The 16,094-nt window shown below is 57.8% G+C and overlaps 7 protein-coding genes across 7 annotated transcripts; 5 read left to right on the plus strand and 2 right to left on the minus strand.

Moving 5' to 3' along the window:
* The first annotated feature begins 392 nt into the window (after positions 1-392).
* BO66DRAFT_389829 (putative isoamyl alcohol oxidase) lies at positions 393-2,544 on the plus strand. The gene has a single exon (XM_025646872.1). It carries the CDS (start codon positions 694-696, stop codon positions 2,386-2,388), a length of 1,695 nt encoding a protein of 564 aa, XP_025506331.1. The 5' UTR covers positions 393-693; the 3' UTR covers positions 2,389-2,544.
* Positions 2,545-3,743: 1,199 nt separating this feature from the next.
* BO66DRAFT_317355 (glycoside hydrolase family 43 protein) lies at positions 3,744-4,786 on the plus strand (the record flags this gene model as incomplete). The annotated part of the gene is made up of 2 exons (XM_025643556.1): positions 3,744-4,110; positions 4,164-4,786. The coding sequence occupies 2 exons, from the start codon at positions 3,744-3,746 to the stop codon at positions 4,784-4,786; spliced, it is 990 nt and encodes a 329-aa protein (XP_025506332.1).
* Positions 4,787-5,086: 300 nt separating this feature from the next.
* On the minus strand, positions 5,087-6,207 carry BO66DRAFT_317129 (class I SAM-dependent methyltransferase; the record flags this gene model as incomplete). The annotated part of the gene is made up of 4 exons (XM_025643545.1): positions 5,087-5,351; positions 5,388-5,877; positions 5,969-6,082; positions 6,132-6,207. The coding sequence occupies 4 exons, from the start codon at positions 6,205-6,207 to the stop codon at positions 5,087-5,089; spliced, it is 945 nt and encodes a 314-aa protein (XP_025506333.1).
* A 595-nt stretch (positions 6,208-6,802) lies between these two features.
* Positions 6,803-8,552, plus strand: BO66DRAFT_418708 (TPR-like protein; the record flags this gene model as incomplete). Its single annotated transcript, XM_025649761.1, has 1 exon — positions 6,803-8,552. The coding sequence occupies exon 1, from the start codon at positions 6,840-6,842 to the stop codon at positions 8,550-8,552; it is 1,713 nt and encodes a 570-aa protein (XP_025506334.1). The 5' UTR covers positions 6,803-6,839.
* Positions 8,553-9,169: 617 nt separating this feature from the next.
* BO66DRAFT_369068 (putative transporter) lies at positions 9,170-11,499 on the plus strand (the record flags this gene model as incomplete). The annotated part of the gene is made up of 7 exons (XM_025645362.1): positions 9,170-9,580; positions 9,629-9,846; positions 9,895-9,947; positions 10,008-10,350; positions 10,402-10,678; positions 10,744-10,866; positions 10,944-11,499. The coding sequence occupies exons 1-7, from the start codon at positions 9,357-9,359 to the stop codon at positions 11,497-11,499; spliced, it is 1,794 nt and encodes a 597-aa protein (XP_025506335.1). The 5' UTR covers positions 9,170-9,356.
* A 215-nt stretch (positions 11,500-11,714) lies between these two features.
* Positions 11,715-13,244, minus strand: BO66DRAFT_399452 (uncharacterized protein; the record flags this gene model as incomplete). The annotated part of the gene is made up of 1 exon (XM_025648682.1): positions 11,715-13,244. The coding sequence occupies one exon, from the start codon at positions 13,242-13,244 to the stop codon at positions 11,715-11,717; it is 1,530 nt and encodes a 509-aa protein (XP_025506336.1).
* A 1,229-nt stretch (positions 13,245-14,473) lies between these two features.
* BO66DRAFT_418710 (uncharacterized protein) lies at positions 14,474-15,677 on the plus strand (the record flags this gene model as incomplete). The annotated part of the gene is made up of 2 exons (XM_025649762.1): positions 14,474-14,810; positions 14,872-15,677. 2 exons carry the CDS (start codon positions 14,474-14,476, stop codon positions 15,675-15,677), a joined length of 1,143 nt encoding a protein of 380 aa, XP_025506337.1.
* Between the last annotated feature and the right edge of the window lie 417 nt (positions 15,678-16,094).

Genomic DNA, 16,094 nt, shown 5'->3' on the forward strand with positions numbered 1-16,094 from the left:
GGATTTCCACTTGACTGCAAAGGCATGCAAGTCCGAGGCTATAGAGGCAGTCTAGTATAGTGGCTATATCAGTCGATTGCGGAGACTGGCCTTTTCGGAGGACGGCCGAGCCCTAAAGACAGTTAAGCGTGGTGGCGCCCAACGAAGCCCACGCCACGAATCATCGTTCGAAACCTTAAACAAACCCGCTGGAGAAGACAGGCAAGACTAGAAGTCGGTGGACTTCACTGTGGGTCATCGTCCTGAGGTGGTGGGTCCAGTCTAGCATCTCCTGGTGCCTCCCTGTTTCTCTCTGCTCCGGACTACTCACGGCCTCTGGCTCCCTCAGTAGCCTCGAACCCAGTCGGATGTCGGATTCTATTGCAACAATCCTCATCCATACCAGTCCCCAGTATTCCTCCACTTCCTGAGTCGTGCAATTCAATAGCCTGCGCCATCCTACGCGATCGGGAGAAACACTGACCAGCCAGACCTCGTGCGGAACGTGCCGTTACCCGACTTTCATTTTTTTTCTTGCCTTGCATTGCCGTGCAGTTTGGTCCCTTTCTGAGAAATAAATTGACGCGGGATCGTCGGGGGGATTGCCCAATTTTTTTCTCCCTCAACCCAAGCCATTCCCCATCTTCATTCTCGATTGTCTCATTCTCGCGTGGCAGTCAACGAACAAAAAAGATGGCGTCTTCGGGGTACAAGATGTCGTATGCCGCATTGGCCGTCCAATTTTTGGGGCTGGCCTCTGCGAGCTGCAGCAATTGCAGCCTGAGTGCGCTGAACACGACTGTGGGCGGTCGTGTCCAGCCTCTCACGCCCTTCTCCCTGCCCTGCTTCTCCAGCTACAATGGCCACCCCGTCACCCCCAACGATGCCGCCTGCGCCACCATCCAGGCCAACTACAGCGACCCCTACCTCCGCACCAACAGCCCCAATGGGTACATGAACTACCAGGATGAGATGTGCTCGTCCAACCCCCAGGATCAGTGCGTGCTGGACAGCAGCGATCCCACCGACCCGCTGGCCTTCAATGGCACCGACTGCCGCCAGGGCAACATGCCCTCCTACTACCTCGAGGTCCACGATGCCACCGACGTGAGCGCCGCCCTCGAGTACTCGCGCTGCTCCGGCGTGCGCGTCGCCATCAAGAACAGCGGCCACGACTACCTGGGCCGGAGCAGTGGCAAGGGCACTCTGCAGCTGTGGACCCGTAACCTGCAGGACATGAGCTATCAGTCGACCTTCGTCCCCAAGGGCTGCCCCGCCAACACCACCTACAACGCCATCACGGCCGGTGCCGGTGTCAACTTCGACGAGGCCTACGCCTTCGCCCATGACCACAACGTCACCATCCTGGGTGGGTACTCCCCCACGGTCGGTCTGTCTGGCGGCTGGGTGCAGATGGGCGGCCACTCCGTGCTCTCCCCCGTCTACGGCCTGGGTGTCGACCGCGTCGTGCAGTACAAGGTCGTGACCCCCGACGGCAACCTGCGCATTGCCAACGAGTGCCAGAACCCGGACCTCTTCTGGGCCCTCCGTGGCGGCGGTGGTGGTACCTTTGGTGTGGTGCTCGAGAGCACCCACCGCGTGGAGCCGCGCTTCGGGTTCACGGCGGCCATCGTCAAGTTCACCAGCAACTCGACCAACGTGCTCCCCTGGATGGACATCATCGTCAACAACACCCTGCGCTGGGCCGAGGAGGGCTGGGGCGGCCACATCACCGGCAGCACCCTGATCAACGTCTCGCCCTTGATGACCGTGGCGCAGGCCCAGCGGTCGCTGGCCTCGGTGATCGCCTACGCCAAGGCCCAGGGCGGTTCGGCCGTGGTCGAGCACTTCGCCTCGTGGTACGACTTCTACACCAAGTACGTGACCTCGGAGGCCGTCAGCGTGGGCGTGACGCACTTCGCGGGCAGCCGTCTCGTGCCGCGCGCGGTGTTCGAGACGGCCGAGGGCCGCGAGAACCTGATGGACTTCTTCAAGCTGATCCAGCAGAACGGGCAGACCCCCTACATCCCCGTGGTGGGGCCGGTACTGTACAACTACACGGAGGGGTCGACGAGCGCGACGCCGGCCTGGCGCCAGGCCGTGTGGGAGCTGGGCTCCGGCAGCGCGTGGGCGTGGAACAGCACGCTCGCGACGCGCGAGGCCAAGATCGCCACCCTGCAGAACATGACGGCCACGCTGGAGCGCATCACTCCCGGCAGCGGCGCCTACAGCAACGAGGCCAACCCGTTCACCGAGGACTGGCGCGAGGCCTGGTGGGGCACGGAGAACTACGACAAGCTGCTGGCCATCAAGCACAAGTACGATCCCTCGGGGTTGTTGAGCTGCTGGAAGTGCATTGGCTGGCAGGAGAGCCAGGCCAACAGCACCTGCTTTGCTGCGTTTCAGTGAGCATCTCCCAAACATCGGATAGATTGTTCGATGCTGTTGTCGGTCGCCAGCATTTTTCTCTTCTCCCCGCGGAGTGCGGGCGCAGGTCACTCTTTCGCAGCGCGGATAGAATATGCGTAATACCAAATAGACTTAATGTTTGTTAATGAGTTCAGGACATGTCGATAGGTTGATTAATGAGATGGTCTAAACCCTTTACTAAAACTTACTTTTCCTGCTCTGTTGTACTAATGATCATGCATAAAGCACTTGTGCGTGGCGGTAGTGCTCCGCAGAGTGGCGTTATTTGCCAGTCGACTAAATGGCCCGCAATCGGTTAGTGAGTGGGCAGTGGAGTTGTTTGTCATTTTTGCAGCCGCTGTCATTAAAAGCGTAAGGATCGGCGTGGCTCACTGTTTCCATGGAACCGGACGATGCGTGCTGGATCGGGCCTAGCGTATCTGAGAAGTCCTGAGAGGGTCCGATCCGGCTCCGGTCGGCTTTGCACTTTTCGGCCCTGAGGCTGGACTCTTTTAGGGAATTTCTTCGAGGCTCCTCTAGGCTGAGACATTGTTTTGTGCAACTGTCTACACATAGTCCTTTGCTTCCTATTCACGAGTTAACACATCAAAATGTAGATTGAATCCAGTGTTGTTTGACTGTACTACGGAATTGGCCTCAGGAGATAAGGTAATAGTTGTGAAAAATTACTTTCAGATGCCTTCTGGTGGATATATATCGACACAATCCCATGACTAGATCATCTACATACGATGCGGACAGCCATTGACTGTTTTGTGTCACTCTCAGGCTTGAATAACGCTACTTGCATACTTGACCCAACATTCGATTTGAGGCTGGCTAGAGGGCGGTTGGAAAATTCCTGCCTAAAATGATATGGTATGATCGATATCATCTGGGTCAGGGTGCATTCTACTCATATGATGCTCACCATCCAAGGCAGTGATGCTCGACGCTCTGATGCAGAACGTCATAGCATATGCGACACTGAAGACTAGCGGCTGATAATGCATATGTGAATATCCCCGTGCCTACTTCAATGTGGTTAGTTGATTCCTCAGAATTAGCCGACTAGTTATCTCGGACTGCCTACAAGCAGGCTCGGCATGGCAGCGGGAGTGGTGGAATTACCCTTTGCCAAGCCTCGGCACTGCCGTGAATAAACCCCCCCGCATTCAGCATCCGATCAACATTATACTACGAAGGGCATCTCTCCGGTGGGAGACATCGACGATGGACATCATTGCAACTGAATCCCCGTGGGGTGAATCTTGGCGACCACAATGCTGTCTATATAAACAGCTCCAATAGTCGTGGACAAAAAAAGTTGTAGCTGCAGACTCCAACCGACCATAATGCAGCTTCAATCGATAATCACCCGCCTGTTGACGGCCCTGCTCGGGTTGTGGGCCCTCCTGCCTACAGCTGGGGCCTATACAAACCCGATCCGTAACCCCGGGGGTTCCGACCCCTTCTTGGTGTATACCGGTGGATACTATTATCTGATGACTACCACCTGGACTGATCTCGAGATCAGCCGGGCCACCACCATCGACGGCCTCAAGTCCGCCGAGAAGAAGGTCGTCTACTCCACCTCCACCGCCGGCCGCTGCTGCAACGTCTGGGCTCCGGAGGTCCACTACCTGGGTGGCAAGTGGTACATCTACTACACCGCAGGGGAGACGACCGACCTGGACGGCCAGCGTCTCCACGTCCTCACGGGTAAGCAGCCCACCGCTCCTCCCCTGAAACTCCCCACTAACAGAAAACCGCAGGTGGCTCCACCCCCTGGGACGAGTACACCTACACCGGCCAGCTGACGACCGAATGGTCCATCGACGCGACCGTCCTCCGCACCAACGCCTACGGCAACTACCTCGTCTTCTCCTGCTTCCACGGCGTGACCTACCAATCCCTCTGCATCCAGAAACTGGGCGACGACTATGTCAGCCTCACCGGCAGCATCAGCGTCATCTCCGAGCCGACCGAGAGCTTCGAGATCCACGGCACCCCCGTCAACGAGGGGCCCGCCGCCCTCTATATCTCTGGAACCACCTACCTGGCCTACTCGGCCTCGTACTGCTGGACTCCGGACTACTGCGTCGCCCTGTTGACCTGGGACGGCACGACCGATCCCACCTCCCGCAGCGCCTGGACCAAGGGCGATAGCTGTGCGCTGTCCTCGGCCAACGGCAACTACGGTACCGGCCACAACAGCTTCTTCCAGAGCCCCGATGCTACAGAGACGTGGATTGCGTACCACGCGTCGAACAGCAGTGCCGGGGCGTGCGATGATACGCGGTATACGATGGTGCAGCCGTTGGGGGTGAGTGGGGGGAAGCCTGTGTTTGAGACACCGGCGGCGTTCAGTACCGTGTTTAGTGAGCCGAGTGAGTAGGTATGGCAATTTTGAGTTGGCATGTATATAGTTTGCTGGGGTTTGTTCGGTGGCCCAGATTAGCTGGCGGTATATGAAATGCAATTACCTCTGATGATAGCTTGCATGTACGTAAATACATGGGTGAGGTGACTCCAGTCTGTGGACAGATAAGTGATACGTCCTCTGGTCGAAGTCGACAATGTTAAGGCCTTCTCTAGACCACGTCACCAGCAGTGAGGCTAACCCTCATTCTTCCCACTTGACCTGACCTTACAGCTGCATGGCAGTATGAGTCTGCACCTTAGACAATAAACTTCTTCACCTCCTCCGCAACCCCTCATCCACCGTCCCTTCGTTCTCCCCCTCTCCCTCCCCCTTCTTAACCAACACCCCAGCAACATACGGCATAACCCCCTCCCCAAAATACCTCCGCAGCTCGACCCTGCCCCACCCGCCATCCTCCGCCGCCGCGCCCCTCAGCGCCCCCTCCGTATCCCTGGTCAAACAACAATCCCCAACAAACCACCGCCACCCCAACAACTCATACAGCCCCTGCACGACCCTAGCCACGACGGACCCTGCCCTCTCATCTTTCCCCTCACCTTTCCTCCCCCCGAACCCCCTCAACCCCGAATTAACCACATGCTCGACCACAATGACCCGCCCACCCGGCTTGAGCAACGAATACAGCCCGCGCACCGTCCCCGCCAAATCCGGCACCGAGCACAGCACCCGCACGCAGAGGATGGTATCGACCCGTCCCGCCCCACTTCCATCCACGAGACCCCGCTCCCGCAACACGGGGACCAACTGCTCCGGCGCAGCGCTACACCCGAGAATCGTGTACTTCTCCCCGACGCCCTCCGCCTCCGCGCGGGCGCGCAGGGTCGCGTGCAGATGATGGCAGGGTTCGACGCCGTAGAGGGCGGTGATGGCCGGCGAGCGGAGGTGGGGCATCTGCGTGCCGGTGCCGGGGCCCAGGTCGAGGGTGATGCCGCGCGCGGTGGCGAGGAGGGGCGGGATGAGGTCGGCGGAGCCTTGGATTTCTGCTGGCGTGTCGTCGTGGTGTTCCTGGTTTGAGGGTTGCGAATGTTGTTGCTGGTTTGGCTCTGGTTGTGTGGTGGGTTGGGTGGGTTGGGGTGGTGCTGTTGATGCCTTAGTATGCATACATGAGGAGTTTAGGGACAGAGGGCAGGGTACCGCTAAACGCTACCCAGAACCGGCCGAAGGCTTCGTCGCGCAGGCGCTGGGTCTCGAGGAGAGGGGCTAGGATGCGGCCTTCGAGAATGGCTTCTAGGCATACGATCAGGTAGCCTGGGGTGGTTAGTGAGGGTTGAAAAAGAAGGGGAAGACGCAGACGTACTCTTCATGGCCATGGACAGGATTTGGCCGGGTTCGAGGAGGGATGCGAGCCATTGTCGGGTTGTTGGGGGGGTCATTTCTGTGGTGGTGTAGTGGAGAGGGGTGAGGTGACAGGGTGCAAATTGGAAGGGAGAGTGCGGGATGAAGATCAGTGTATAATCAGTTGAGGTGAACAAAGTGCCAGTTGAACTGGTGACCAACGCGGGGAAGCACTCGGAAAATCCAGACATGAACCCATCTGAACGGCGACCCGATAAGAAAACTGAAAGACTCATCGAGATCCGGAGGGAGGAGAGGAATTGGCCAATCGGAGTGAGTGGGCTGGGCTCGGCCTTTGGTTTTTTTAGGTCTTGGCATTGCGATCAATCGCCGAGTCAGGATTCCCTCAGAACCTCCAGTTTCAACAAGATACGAAGGAAGGCTCACTTAAGATAGACTGCATTTGTGCTTGGCCAGTACTTATTACGCTATCTGATGCTCTATGTCTGAAGTCTAGTTCGAATCATGTCTAGGCCTCAAGGTGAATCGGACGCCTGCATGCGATCGGTGTCTGGTCGGTCTTTCCAGTTGGCGGGTGTTATCGCCCCGCCTTATCGCGCCTTACCAGAACCGAGTGGGGATTTGCTGCTACCTATTTAATGCATCGTCCTCTTCTACAGACTTCACAACGAACCAATATCAGTCTCACCAATTGCAACAACCTACATCCATGACGCGCGAACCTATCCCCGCCAGCGCCGACTATTTCGACCTGGGCACTCATTCACGCGCCGTCACCACCAGCAGCGAAGATGCGCGCGTCTGGTTCAACCGCGGCCTCGTGTGGGTCTACTCCTTCCACCACGGTGAAGCTGTCCACTGCTTCGAACAAGCCATCCAGCATGATCCGTCCTTTGCCATGGGCTACTGGGGTCTCGCCTATGCCGTCGGACCCAACTACAACAAAGCATGGGAACGCTTTGACCGCAAAGACCTGCACACCTGCGTCCAGCGCGGCCACGAAGCATCCCAAAAGGCCCTGGAGCTATCCAGCAACGCCACCCCCCTCGAGCAAGGCCTTTGCAGGGCTATCGTCGAGCGGTTCCCCCGCGACACTCCCTTGAGCCCGGAAGACTACGGCACCGTCAACTGCGCCTACGCCGACGCGATGAAGCCAGTGTACGAGCAATTCGGCTCCGACCTCGACATCGCCACCCTCTACGCCGACGCCCTCATGAATGTCACCCCCTGGGCCCTTTGGGACCTCTTCACCGGCAAGGCCAACCCCAAAGCCCGGACTACGGAAGTTCAGACCGTGCTCGAAACCGCCCTCACGCAAACAGGGGCTTACCGCCACCCCGGCCTGTTGCACCTGTACATCCACTTCATCGAGATGTCTCCGACCCCCGAGAAAGGCATCTACGCTGCGGACCACCTGCGCGACCTCGTTCGCGACGCCGGACACATGCATCACATGCCCACGCACCTGGACATTTTGATCGGAGACTGGCGCGCCTCAATCCGGTCCAACTACCGGTCCACCCTGGCGGACGACCGTTACGCTGCCAAAGCCGGCCACAACAACTTCTACACCTTCTACCGACTGCACGACTACCATTCCCTGGTCTACGCCGCCATGTTCGCGGGCCAGAAGCGCACCGCCCTGGACGCCGTGACCCGGATGGAAGCCAGCATCCCGGAGTCTCTACTCCGCACGCATTCCCCACCAATGGCCGACTGGATCGAGCACTTTGTCGCCATCCGGCTGCACGTCATGGTCCGGTTCGGCATGTGGGAGGAACTCAAGCAGATGCCACTCCCCGAAGACCAAGCCCTGTACGCCATCACCGCCGCCACCACACACTATGCCCGCGGGCTCGCCCACGCCGCCACCAACGAGATCCCCTCCGCCCGGAGCGAACAGGCCCTCTTCCTGGCCGCCCGCGAAAGGGTACCCGCGACCCGCCGGGCGTACAACAGCAAAGCCCTCGACATGCTGGCCGTCGGCATCCCCATGCTGACAGGGGAGATCGAGTACCGCGCCGGCCACTACGGGGTGGCCTTCGCGGCGCTGCAGGAGGCGATCGAGCTCGAGGACCGGCTGCCCTACAGCGAGCCGTGGGCGTGGATGCAGCCCGTACGGCACGCGTACGCCGCGCTGAAGCTGGAGCAGGGCGAGGTCGAGGAGGCGGCCCGCACATACCGCGCCGATCTGGGGCTCGACGAGTCGCTGATCCGCCCGCGCAGGCACCCCAACAATGTCTGGGCGTTGCATGGGTATCATGAGTGTTTGGTCAGGTTGGGCAAGGCGGAGGAGGCGAAGGCGATCGAGCCGGCGAGAAATGTTGCGCTGGCTGGCGCGGATATTCCGATCCCTGCTTCGTGTTTCTGTCGGTTGGAGGTTTTGCCGGATGCGAAGTGCTGTGGGGGGGAGAGTTGCTGAGTGCAATCGTGGGGATGGTAGTGGCGTGGAGGACTAGCTGTGGGAGGATGTGTGAATGTATATTCGTTTTGTATACTTTGCATTGGAAATAAGAGCTGACAGTGTTCATGTCACTGTACTGTGCATGGTGCAGATTATCGAGGGGGTTTGACACCTGCGGCAAGTCATGTATGCCAGGTGGGTGCTACCTGATCTTCCTACGGTCGGAGACAACAGATGATGAGGCTTCGATGACAAGGGACTATTGAAGAGGATTACTGCCACGATAGACAAAGACAGACAATGGAAAGAAATCCGTAGTCGAGCGGGGTAACTGTCGACTCATTGACTATGCCGAGGGATCCGAGTAGCACGACACGGATCTTATCAGATGGGATTCTCATCTGATATTCTCATCTGATAATCTTGCCTTTGGTTTTTTCGGTTCTCCCGCCAGTGACCGCCCAATTGCACGCGACGAATGCCAGGATCCACCTCGGAGGGATTGAGTCACGCGTATAATTGGTTGCCTCACCCGCACATTGCAGGCTCGTAATCGTAAGGCTCCAAGCAGTCTCTGCTTTCCCTTCCCAAGTCCGCAATACAAGCGGTCAGCATTCACTCCAAGCCTACCCTACCTATATCTCATGACGCCCCCCTCTTGTGCAGTCCGATCGATTTCTGCTGTTCTCATGTAGTCACATCAAGCGCTGGCCGCTGCAACTCCCTTTCTCGCGTCCCCTGCAATCTTCACGGTAAAATTTCTGGTTCCGTGGAACCGTCTGCGCGCTTCAAAACAGACAGCTGCTGCAACAGTCTCCCACCATGCTCGGGTTCTTGCGGAGCAAGTACTACGAAGCCCAGGAGATACTTGAACAAATCCGCCACACGCATCCTGCTGACGTCCCCGCGCCACGAGATGATGGCTACGAGCCCATCCCCGATGGCCCGGATCTGTCCTCCCCGGAGCACACCTCTCATGGGGTTGCGGAGATCGAGGCCCTGGCTTCGGTCTGGTCCACCCGAACCCTGTATACGGGTTACGCACTGTAAGTTAAGTCCCCCGCAGCCTCGTCGAGTCCCCTCTAATTCCGCAGGGTCTTCATCATCTTCTTCGTCAACTCCCTGCAGCAGCAGACGACCAGCAGTCTGAGTCCCTATGTCTATTCCGAGTTCACCGACCACTCGCTCATCGCCATGACCAATGTCTTGACGAGCATCATTGGCGGGGTGTCGAAACTGCCGATCGCCAAATTGATCGACATTCTGGGCCGTCCCGAGGGCTTTGCTGCTATGGTCGCATTGTGCACCCTGGGTAAGTTGCTCGATCACAAGAACCATGCTGCATACTGACTACGACTAGGCCTGGTTCTGATGGCTGCCTGTCGTAATGTCGAAACCTATGTCGCCGCACAGGTAGGCTCTTCCCCGCTGGACCCCTCAGTAAAAGACCAGCCCACCCTGACTCAAGGCCAGATCATCTACTGGGTCGGCTACAACGGCATGGACTACGTCCTGCACGTCTTCATGTCCGACACCACCGAGCTCGTCAACCGGGCCTTCGTCTACGGCATCGCCTCGTTTCCCTACGTGATCACCACCTTCATCGGGCCAGCAGCCGCGCAGTTCCTCTACGAACGCGACGCCCTGTACACCGGATTCGGCATCTTCGCCGTCCTCACCCCCCTCGTGACCGCCCCTCTCCTACTCCTTCTCTGGAGTACGCGCAAGAAGGCCCAATCGGCGGGCGTCATCAAGCCGAAGCCGAAAGACCGGACACGGATGGAGACGATCATTCATTATGCCGTGGAGTTTGACCGTAGGTGATGCCTGCTCGGGACTATGCACAGCACCGTACTAACGCACGCAGCGATCGGAATGCTCCTCATCACCGCCGGCTTCGTCCTGATCCTGCTGCCATTGACCCTGGCCACCTCGGGGACCAACATGTGGAGCACCTCGCTGCTCGACCGGTGGATGGCGCCGGACATCATCGCGATGATCGTGCTGGGTGTCCTCAGCGTGATCGGGTTTCTGTTCTGGGAGCGATCGGGGGCCCCGGTGTGCTTCGTCCCGTACAGCCGGCTGCGGGACCCGACGCTCCTCGGCGCGTTTCTTTTGGCCTGCGCGATGTTCATGAGCTTCTAGTACGCCTTGCCCTTCCGGTCCCAGTTTCCTCTACACCACTTCAACCCACTAACAACCTATACAGCTGCTGGGACCTCTACTTCTCCTCGTACCTGCAGGTCGTCTTCAACACCAGCATCCGCGACACAGGGTACATCTACAACATCTACAGCATCGGCAGCTGCATCATCTCGATTCCGGTGGGGATGTACGTGCCCCTCGCACCCGTTTCTACACTTCCAATCCCCCCCCCCCCCCTTATGACATGTGTACTAACCAAACCAGCCTAATCCGCAAGATCAACCGCTTCAAAACGCCCGCCCTAGCCGCCCTCCCCCTCTTCATCCTCGGCACCGCCCTGATGATCCCCTTCCGCTCGCCCACGAGCCACATCACCGCCGTGATCGCCTGCGAGATCCTCAAGGCCGTGGCGGGCGGCACGCTGGTCATCTGCCAGGAGATCGCGGGGCTGGCGACGGGCAACCACGAGACGATCGCCGTGTCCTTCGCGCTGGTCGGGCTGGGGTCGAAGATCGGGTCCGCGGTGGGCGCGGCCATCTCCGGCGCGATCTGGACGAGTACCGTCCCCGCGTACATCGAGGAGTACCTCCCACCCGAGAAGAAGTATCTGGCGGCGGAGTTGTACGGGTCCATTGCGCGGGTGTTGGAGTTTGCGCCGGGGACGGAGGAGCGCGAGGCGACGGTCCGAGCGTACGGGGTGGCGCAGAAGCGGATGTTGATTGTGGGGCTGGCGGTGTTGCCGGCGGCGGGTTTGGGGGTGGCGATGTGGAGGGATATCCGGTTGAGGGGGGTCAGGCAGGTGCGGGGGACGGTGTTGTAGATTTTGTTGCATTTGTGGAGGTATAGGGGTGTGAGGGTCTGGGGTTGGGGTCGTGTATAGACTAGACTACTACCTGGTAGATTACGGCTACGGTCACGACGTATCACATGAGCGATGCACACAGATGATGAAGGAAGAACAACAACTCTTCAGCAGATGTATAGATATATATTTAAACTGCCCTCGCAGCATCAAAGAAACACTACTACACAGACTCACTCATCACGCACCCCGCCACTCCGCACCAACGGCCCCGTCAAGACCCCATGGCCCACCAACCGCTCCCGATCCAGAAACACATACCCCCACCTCCTGGCCTCAGCGGTGCGCCTCCGCCCCACCAAGACAGTCCACTCGGCCTTCCCCAGCGCCCATCGCCACGCCGCCTGCGCCCCGCAGCCATCATCGCGAAACCGACCCCCCGTCCACAGCACCGCGGTCCGATGTCCGCCGACCGTCCGCAGGAAATTCCCCAGATTCTGACTCGTAACCACCCAAAGGCACCCGCGATCCGCCGCCTGCAGCATTTTTTCCCTCTGTACGGGGTCCCGTTCCGCGCACGCGCGGTACAGCAAGGCCATGCCCTGGAACTGGCCATCGTCGGGGGGCAGCGGGCGCATCCCGTCCTCGAGGCGATGCAGCCGCGCGCGGTCCAGCGCGCGGTCGAGGAGCGCGTCGAACACGCCCCGCAGATACGTGGCCACGCAGAACAGCTGCTCCGCTTCCCAGGCGGCCAGCTGGGCGATCTGGTGGCGCCAGGAGGCGTCCAGGCAGGCTTTGTATCTCTCCTTCACGAACCCCCGCGCGGCACCGCGGGTCGGGATCTGGCGGCGCGTGAGGGCCATCTCCCGGGTGCAGATTTCGTGGAGATAGAAGGTGCGGAGGACGCGGAGGTATTCCGGGCGGGAGGGGGGCGGTGTGGGGGTCAGGGAGGGGAAGCGGTGGGCGAAGGTGGACCAGGTCTGGGTCATGTAGTCTTCGACGAAGTGCATGATGTTGGTGTGGAACTTGGTTATGATCGTTAGGGCCGTGGGGTCGGAGGTGAGGAGGTGTTGGCGGATGTCGGTGGTTGGAGACGACGACCAGCCCTGCATCTGGGCCAGGTGGCATTCGCAGGTCGTGGGGTCCGTCTCGGGGCATTCGCGAGGGTACAGGAGTCCGTACAGCCGGGCGGCAAGTGGGAGGATCTCCCTCGGGATTTGGGTGCGTAGGGCCTCGAGGAGGGTGGGATCGGGCGCGGGGATGCTTTGGGGAGGATGGTTAGGGCGATTGAAAGTGATGGGGCTGGTCACGGCTACGGAGTGCAGAACCGCAGCTTTGGGGATGGTTTGCTGCACGCTGCAGAGCACGATGGGCTGCAGTCTTAGGACATGGACACGAACAGGAACATTCATCTGTCGTGGTTCACCGAGGCTGTGTCGCCGAGCTGGGACCCGGTGACACCGGACCGGGGCTCGTAAGGTCCATTGAACATGGACTGAGTCCGGTGCAGCCTCCTCGTCTTTGTAGGGCAGCTGAGGCAGAGCCGCAATGCCGTACTCTGAAAGGTCGAAGGACGGTCGAGTGCCAAGTAGTGGTGCACTCAAAGGCGCCGCGGCATGGCGAGCGGACTCGTTGAGCCTTATAGGCGGCGGTTTGTTGGAGCCAGTCCTGGGTCTTTTGGACGCCCGACCAGGCTCCTCATCGCAGGTGAGTCCTCGCTTTTTGCTTGTGCAAGACATAGGGCTGTTGGTTTGAGTTGTCATGTGAGTATCAATCTCGTTGACCAGTTCGATTGTTGACGCGAAAGGTGTCTATGCGATTGGATGAAAGCTGCAGGCGAGGAAAACACGCTTGAACGACAGAGTGAGGTAGGCAAACGAGTTTGCGAGACCGGGCGAGTGGCCTCGCACAATATAACGTTTAGGTGGTAATATATAGTTCCAGAGTACTTCTTTCAACCATAAAGGTGGCTTGGTCAAAAGACCAGACAATGCCGTTGTTGGATAGTGTCGGTAACCTCAAAAGGATGCCTGAGACAATGCCTTTATTGGTTGGCGGTGCTGTAGGCGTTTGTGATCTGTACCATTGTACACACATACCAACTTCAATGAATACCAATTTGGATTCAGAATAATGATATTGCTTGGGCTGTTCAGTAAGCGAACTTCTTTCATCACTGGTTGCGACGCGCCTTGACCTCGGTGGACGCTTGTTGCTAGGTTTGGCTGATTCTGTACTTTGTTAGATGTTGACCACCTTCGTGCGATGCTCCCTAGTAGACCCCACTTCCTCCCCTGTCTCGGATTTCTTTCTGTATGGCTGTCCGGTGTTGTATAAGTATGTATATTGGTCACTGGACATGGATGCAGATACAGGCTCCTTCCAGATCACGTGACATCATGGCCCTATCTTAAGGTTGGAGAGATGGCTTGTCATTCAGTGGTTCTGCCAATTCTTGCTTCGAAAAAGAAAAAGAAAACCTACAAAGGTCTGTCATATCAGTATGCAGACATCTCTCTCTCTGCCCTGCCCCGCCTCCCCCAATCCCTTTCAAGCTTCATCCCTCTCTGCCTTTCGCATTGTGGGTGCTGCTCTTATCTTATCTGTGTCACGTGGATCGACTCAATTCCTCGATCACCTGACCGCGTGTTCTCTCAACACAAACACAAACACACAGCTAAGCCTATGACAAGCCCCCACGTCATCTACCTACTATATGCCGCCTCGCTAATTCGAACACGTCAAGGAACGATAAGAGATACATCCCCTTGCTTTGCCGAGACTCGGTGGATAAAACGTTCCTTGTAGAAGACCAAACATGAAGCGACACGCAGATCCCTGTGCACCTCATGAGCAGGATTCCAAACACGCCAGGTTGACTCCGACTTCATTCTCGCCGACTACCCTTCCCTTGACGAGGCAGCATCTATCACAGCTTGAATCACAGACTTCGGGCAGTATGGCGAATTCGTATCCCGACGTAGGCCCCACAATGTTGCCTCCGCCTTCTCTATCATCGGTATCCACCAGAAGGTCCCGCTCATCTAGTCCACGCAAGCCGAGCGAGTCCACCTACCGAGCACGTACGCTTTTCCGTGCCAGAATCTATGTTGATGCGAAGGCACCCCAAGAGGTTGACACTCGAATCAATTCCGTGCTTCATTATCTCCCTGCGGACCACGCTACCCTCAAACTTTTAGCAGCCAAACTCCAATCTCAGTCAATGGAGTGGGCGGCCACTCAAGCCGGTGAAGCCGAGTGGGCTGAGTCTATACACGAGGCTCTGAACGGCCTGAAGTCATCAAATCTAGTAATTGCGCGAAACAGGGGCAAGTTTTCCCGATCTCAATATCCTCGAAATTTCCAGGGCTAACACTAATCACCTAACAGATTGGATATCCGATATCAAACCCACCGTCCATCAGCCATTGATTCCCCAGTCTTCTGTCCCTAGGAAACGGCTATCCGAGCAGAGCAGGCCTGGCGAGCCTGACAGCTCTCGACCGGGCATGAACCCGGAAAGTTCGTCTTCTTTTTCATCAACCCAACCCGCAGCTGCACCGACTCTCTGCAGAGACACAGCTCTATCAGTGTCATCTGAGCAAACGCTCTCAATGCCTTTCTTCCTCAAGGATCCCCGTCCCGACATCTCCCTGGGGCTATCGGATGGAACTCTTGCAACAGCACTGCATTCGGCGGGAGTCGCAAATGCAGATTTCCTGTTGAACGACCTCCAGGACACCAGTGAGCTTATCAGCGACCCCGGTGTGACCCCACTGAGCTTACGCTTTCCATTCCTCCTCGTCGAGGCGAAGTCGGGTGCAACCGACGGAAACCTCTATCAAGCACAGAACCAAGCAGCAGTGGGTGGTGCCTCGGCAGTGAATATTCAAAAAGCCCCCTTTGGGGCTGCTGATGGGCAGCCGCTCAAAACACGAGGCCCTCAGCTAGCGGGGTCTCTGACTCCGATGTCCCTCTGTTTCTCCGTCACCACAGAAGGGCCTGTCTGTGAACTGTGGGCTCATTTCTGGGGTGAAACGAAGAGCAGCTATGGTATGGCCAACATTGGCATCTGGCGGACGACACAAGAGGATAGTGCATTTGATCTGATCTCGAAAATCTCAAGCATCTTGAATTGGGGCTCAACGGCCTTCCAAGATGACGTAGTCAAAAGCCTGATGCTCTGGCGATTCTGACCGCGAGCCTCGTCAAAGCATGCTTCAGGAACTCAATTCGATGTTCAATTTGGTTCACCGGCTCTAAGGAGACTCATAATTGACTGCGGGGTCCATGATAATGCCTCTCCTGCTGGGCTTATGATCTGGGTGTGAACGCGAGCGAGAGCCACTGTAAGACGGCCGTTTCCCCCGCAAGTAGGGCCAGGGTGTCCCTTTACCATGCAACTGTAATGCACCAAGCAGTCGCTATGCCATTCTGTGTGACAGCGCTCAGTCATGTGATGATGGGACTGTCATGTGACACAAATAGCCGCCTCGACAACCATCCCCAATGCCGCTTTCAATCTTCACATTGCCTCCCGATCTTCAAACATTCATTCCTGCTGGGCTGTTCAGTAAATGCAAACTTGGATTATTGAGGTTAGCTGGTTCTGA

The sequence above is a fragment of the Aspergillus aculeatinus genome (genome assembly GCF_003184765.1).
Source record: "Aspergillus aculeatinus CBS 121060 unplaced genomic scaffold BO66scaffold_11, whole genome shotgun sequence".
Lineage (NCBI taxonomy): Eukaryota > Fungi > Ascomycota > Eurotiomycetes > Eurotiales > Aspergillaceae > Aspergillus > Aspergillus aculeatinus.

Coding starts and splice junctions, on each gene's coding strand:
- BO66DRAFT_389829 (XM_025646872.1), top strand. CDS start 694: ATGTCGTATGCCGCATTGGCCGTCCAATTTTTGGGGCTGGCCTCTGCG.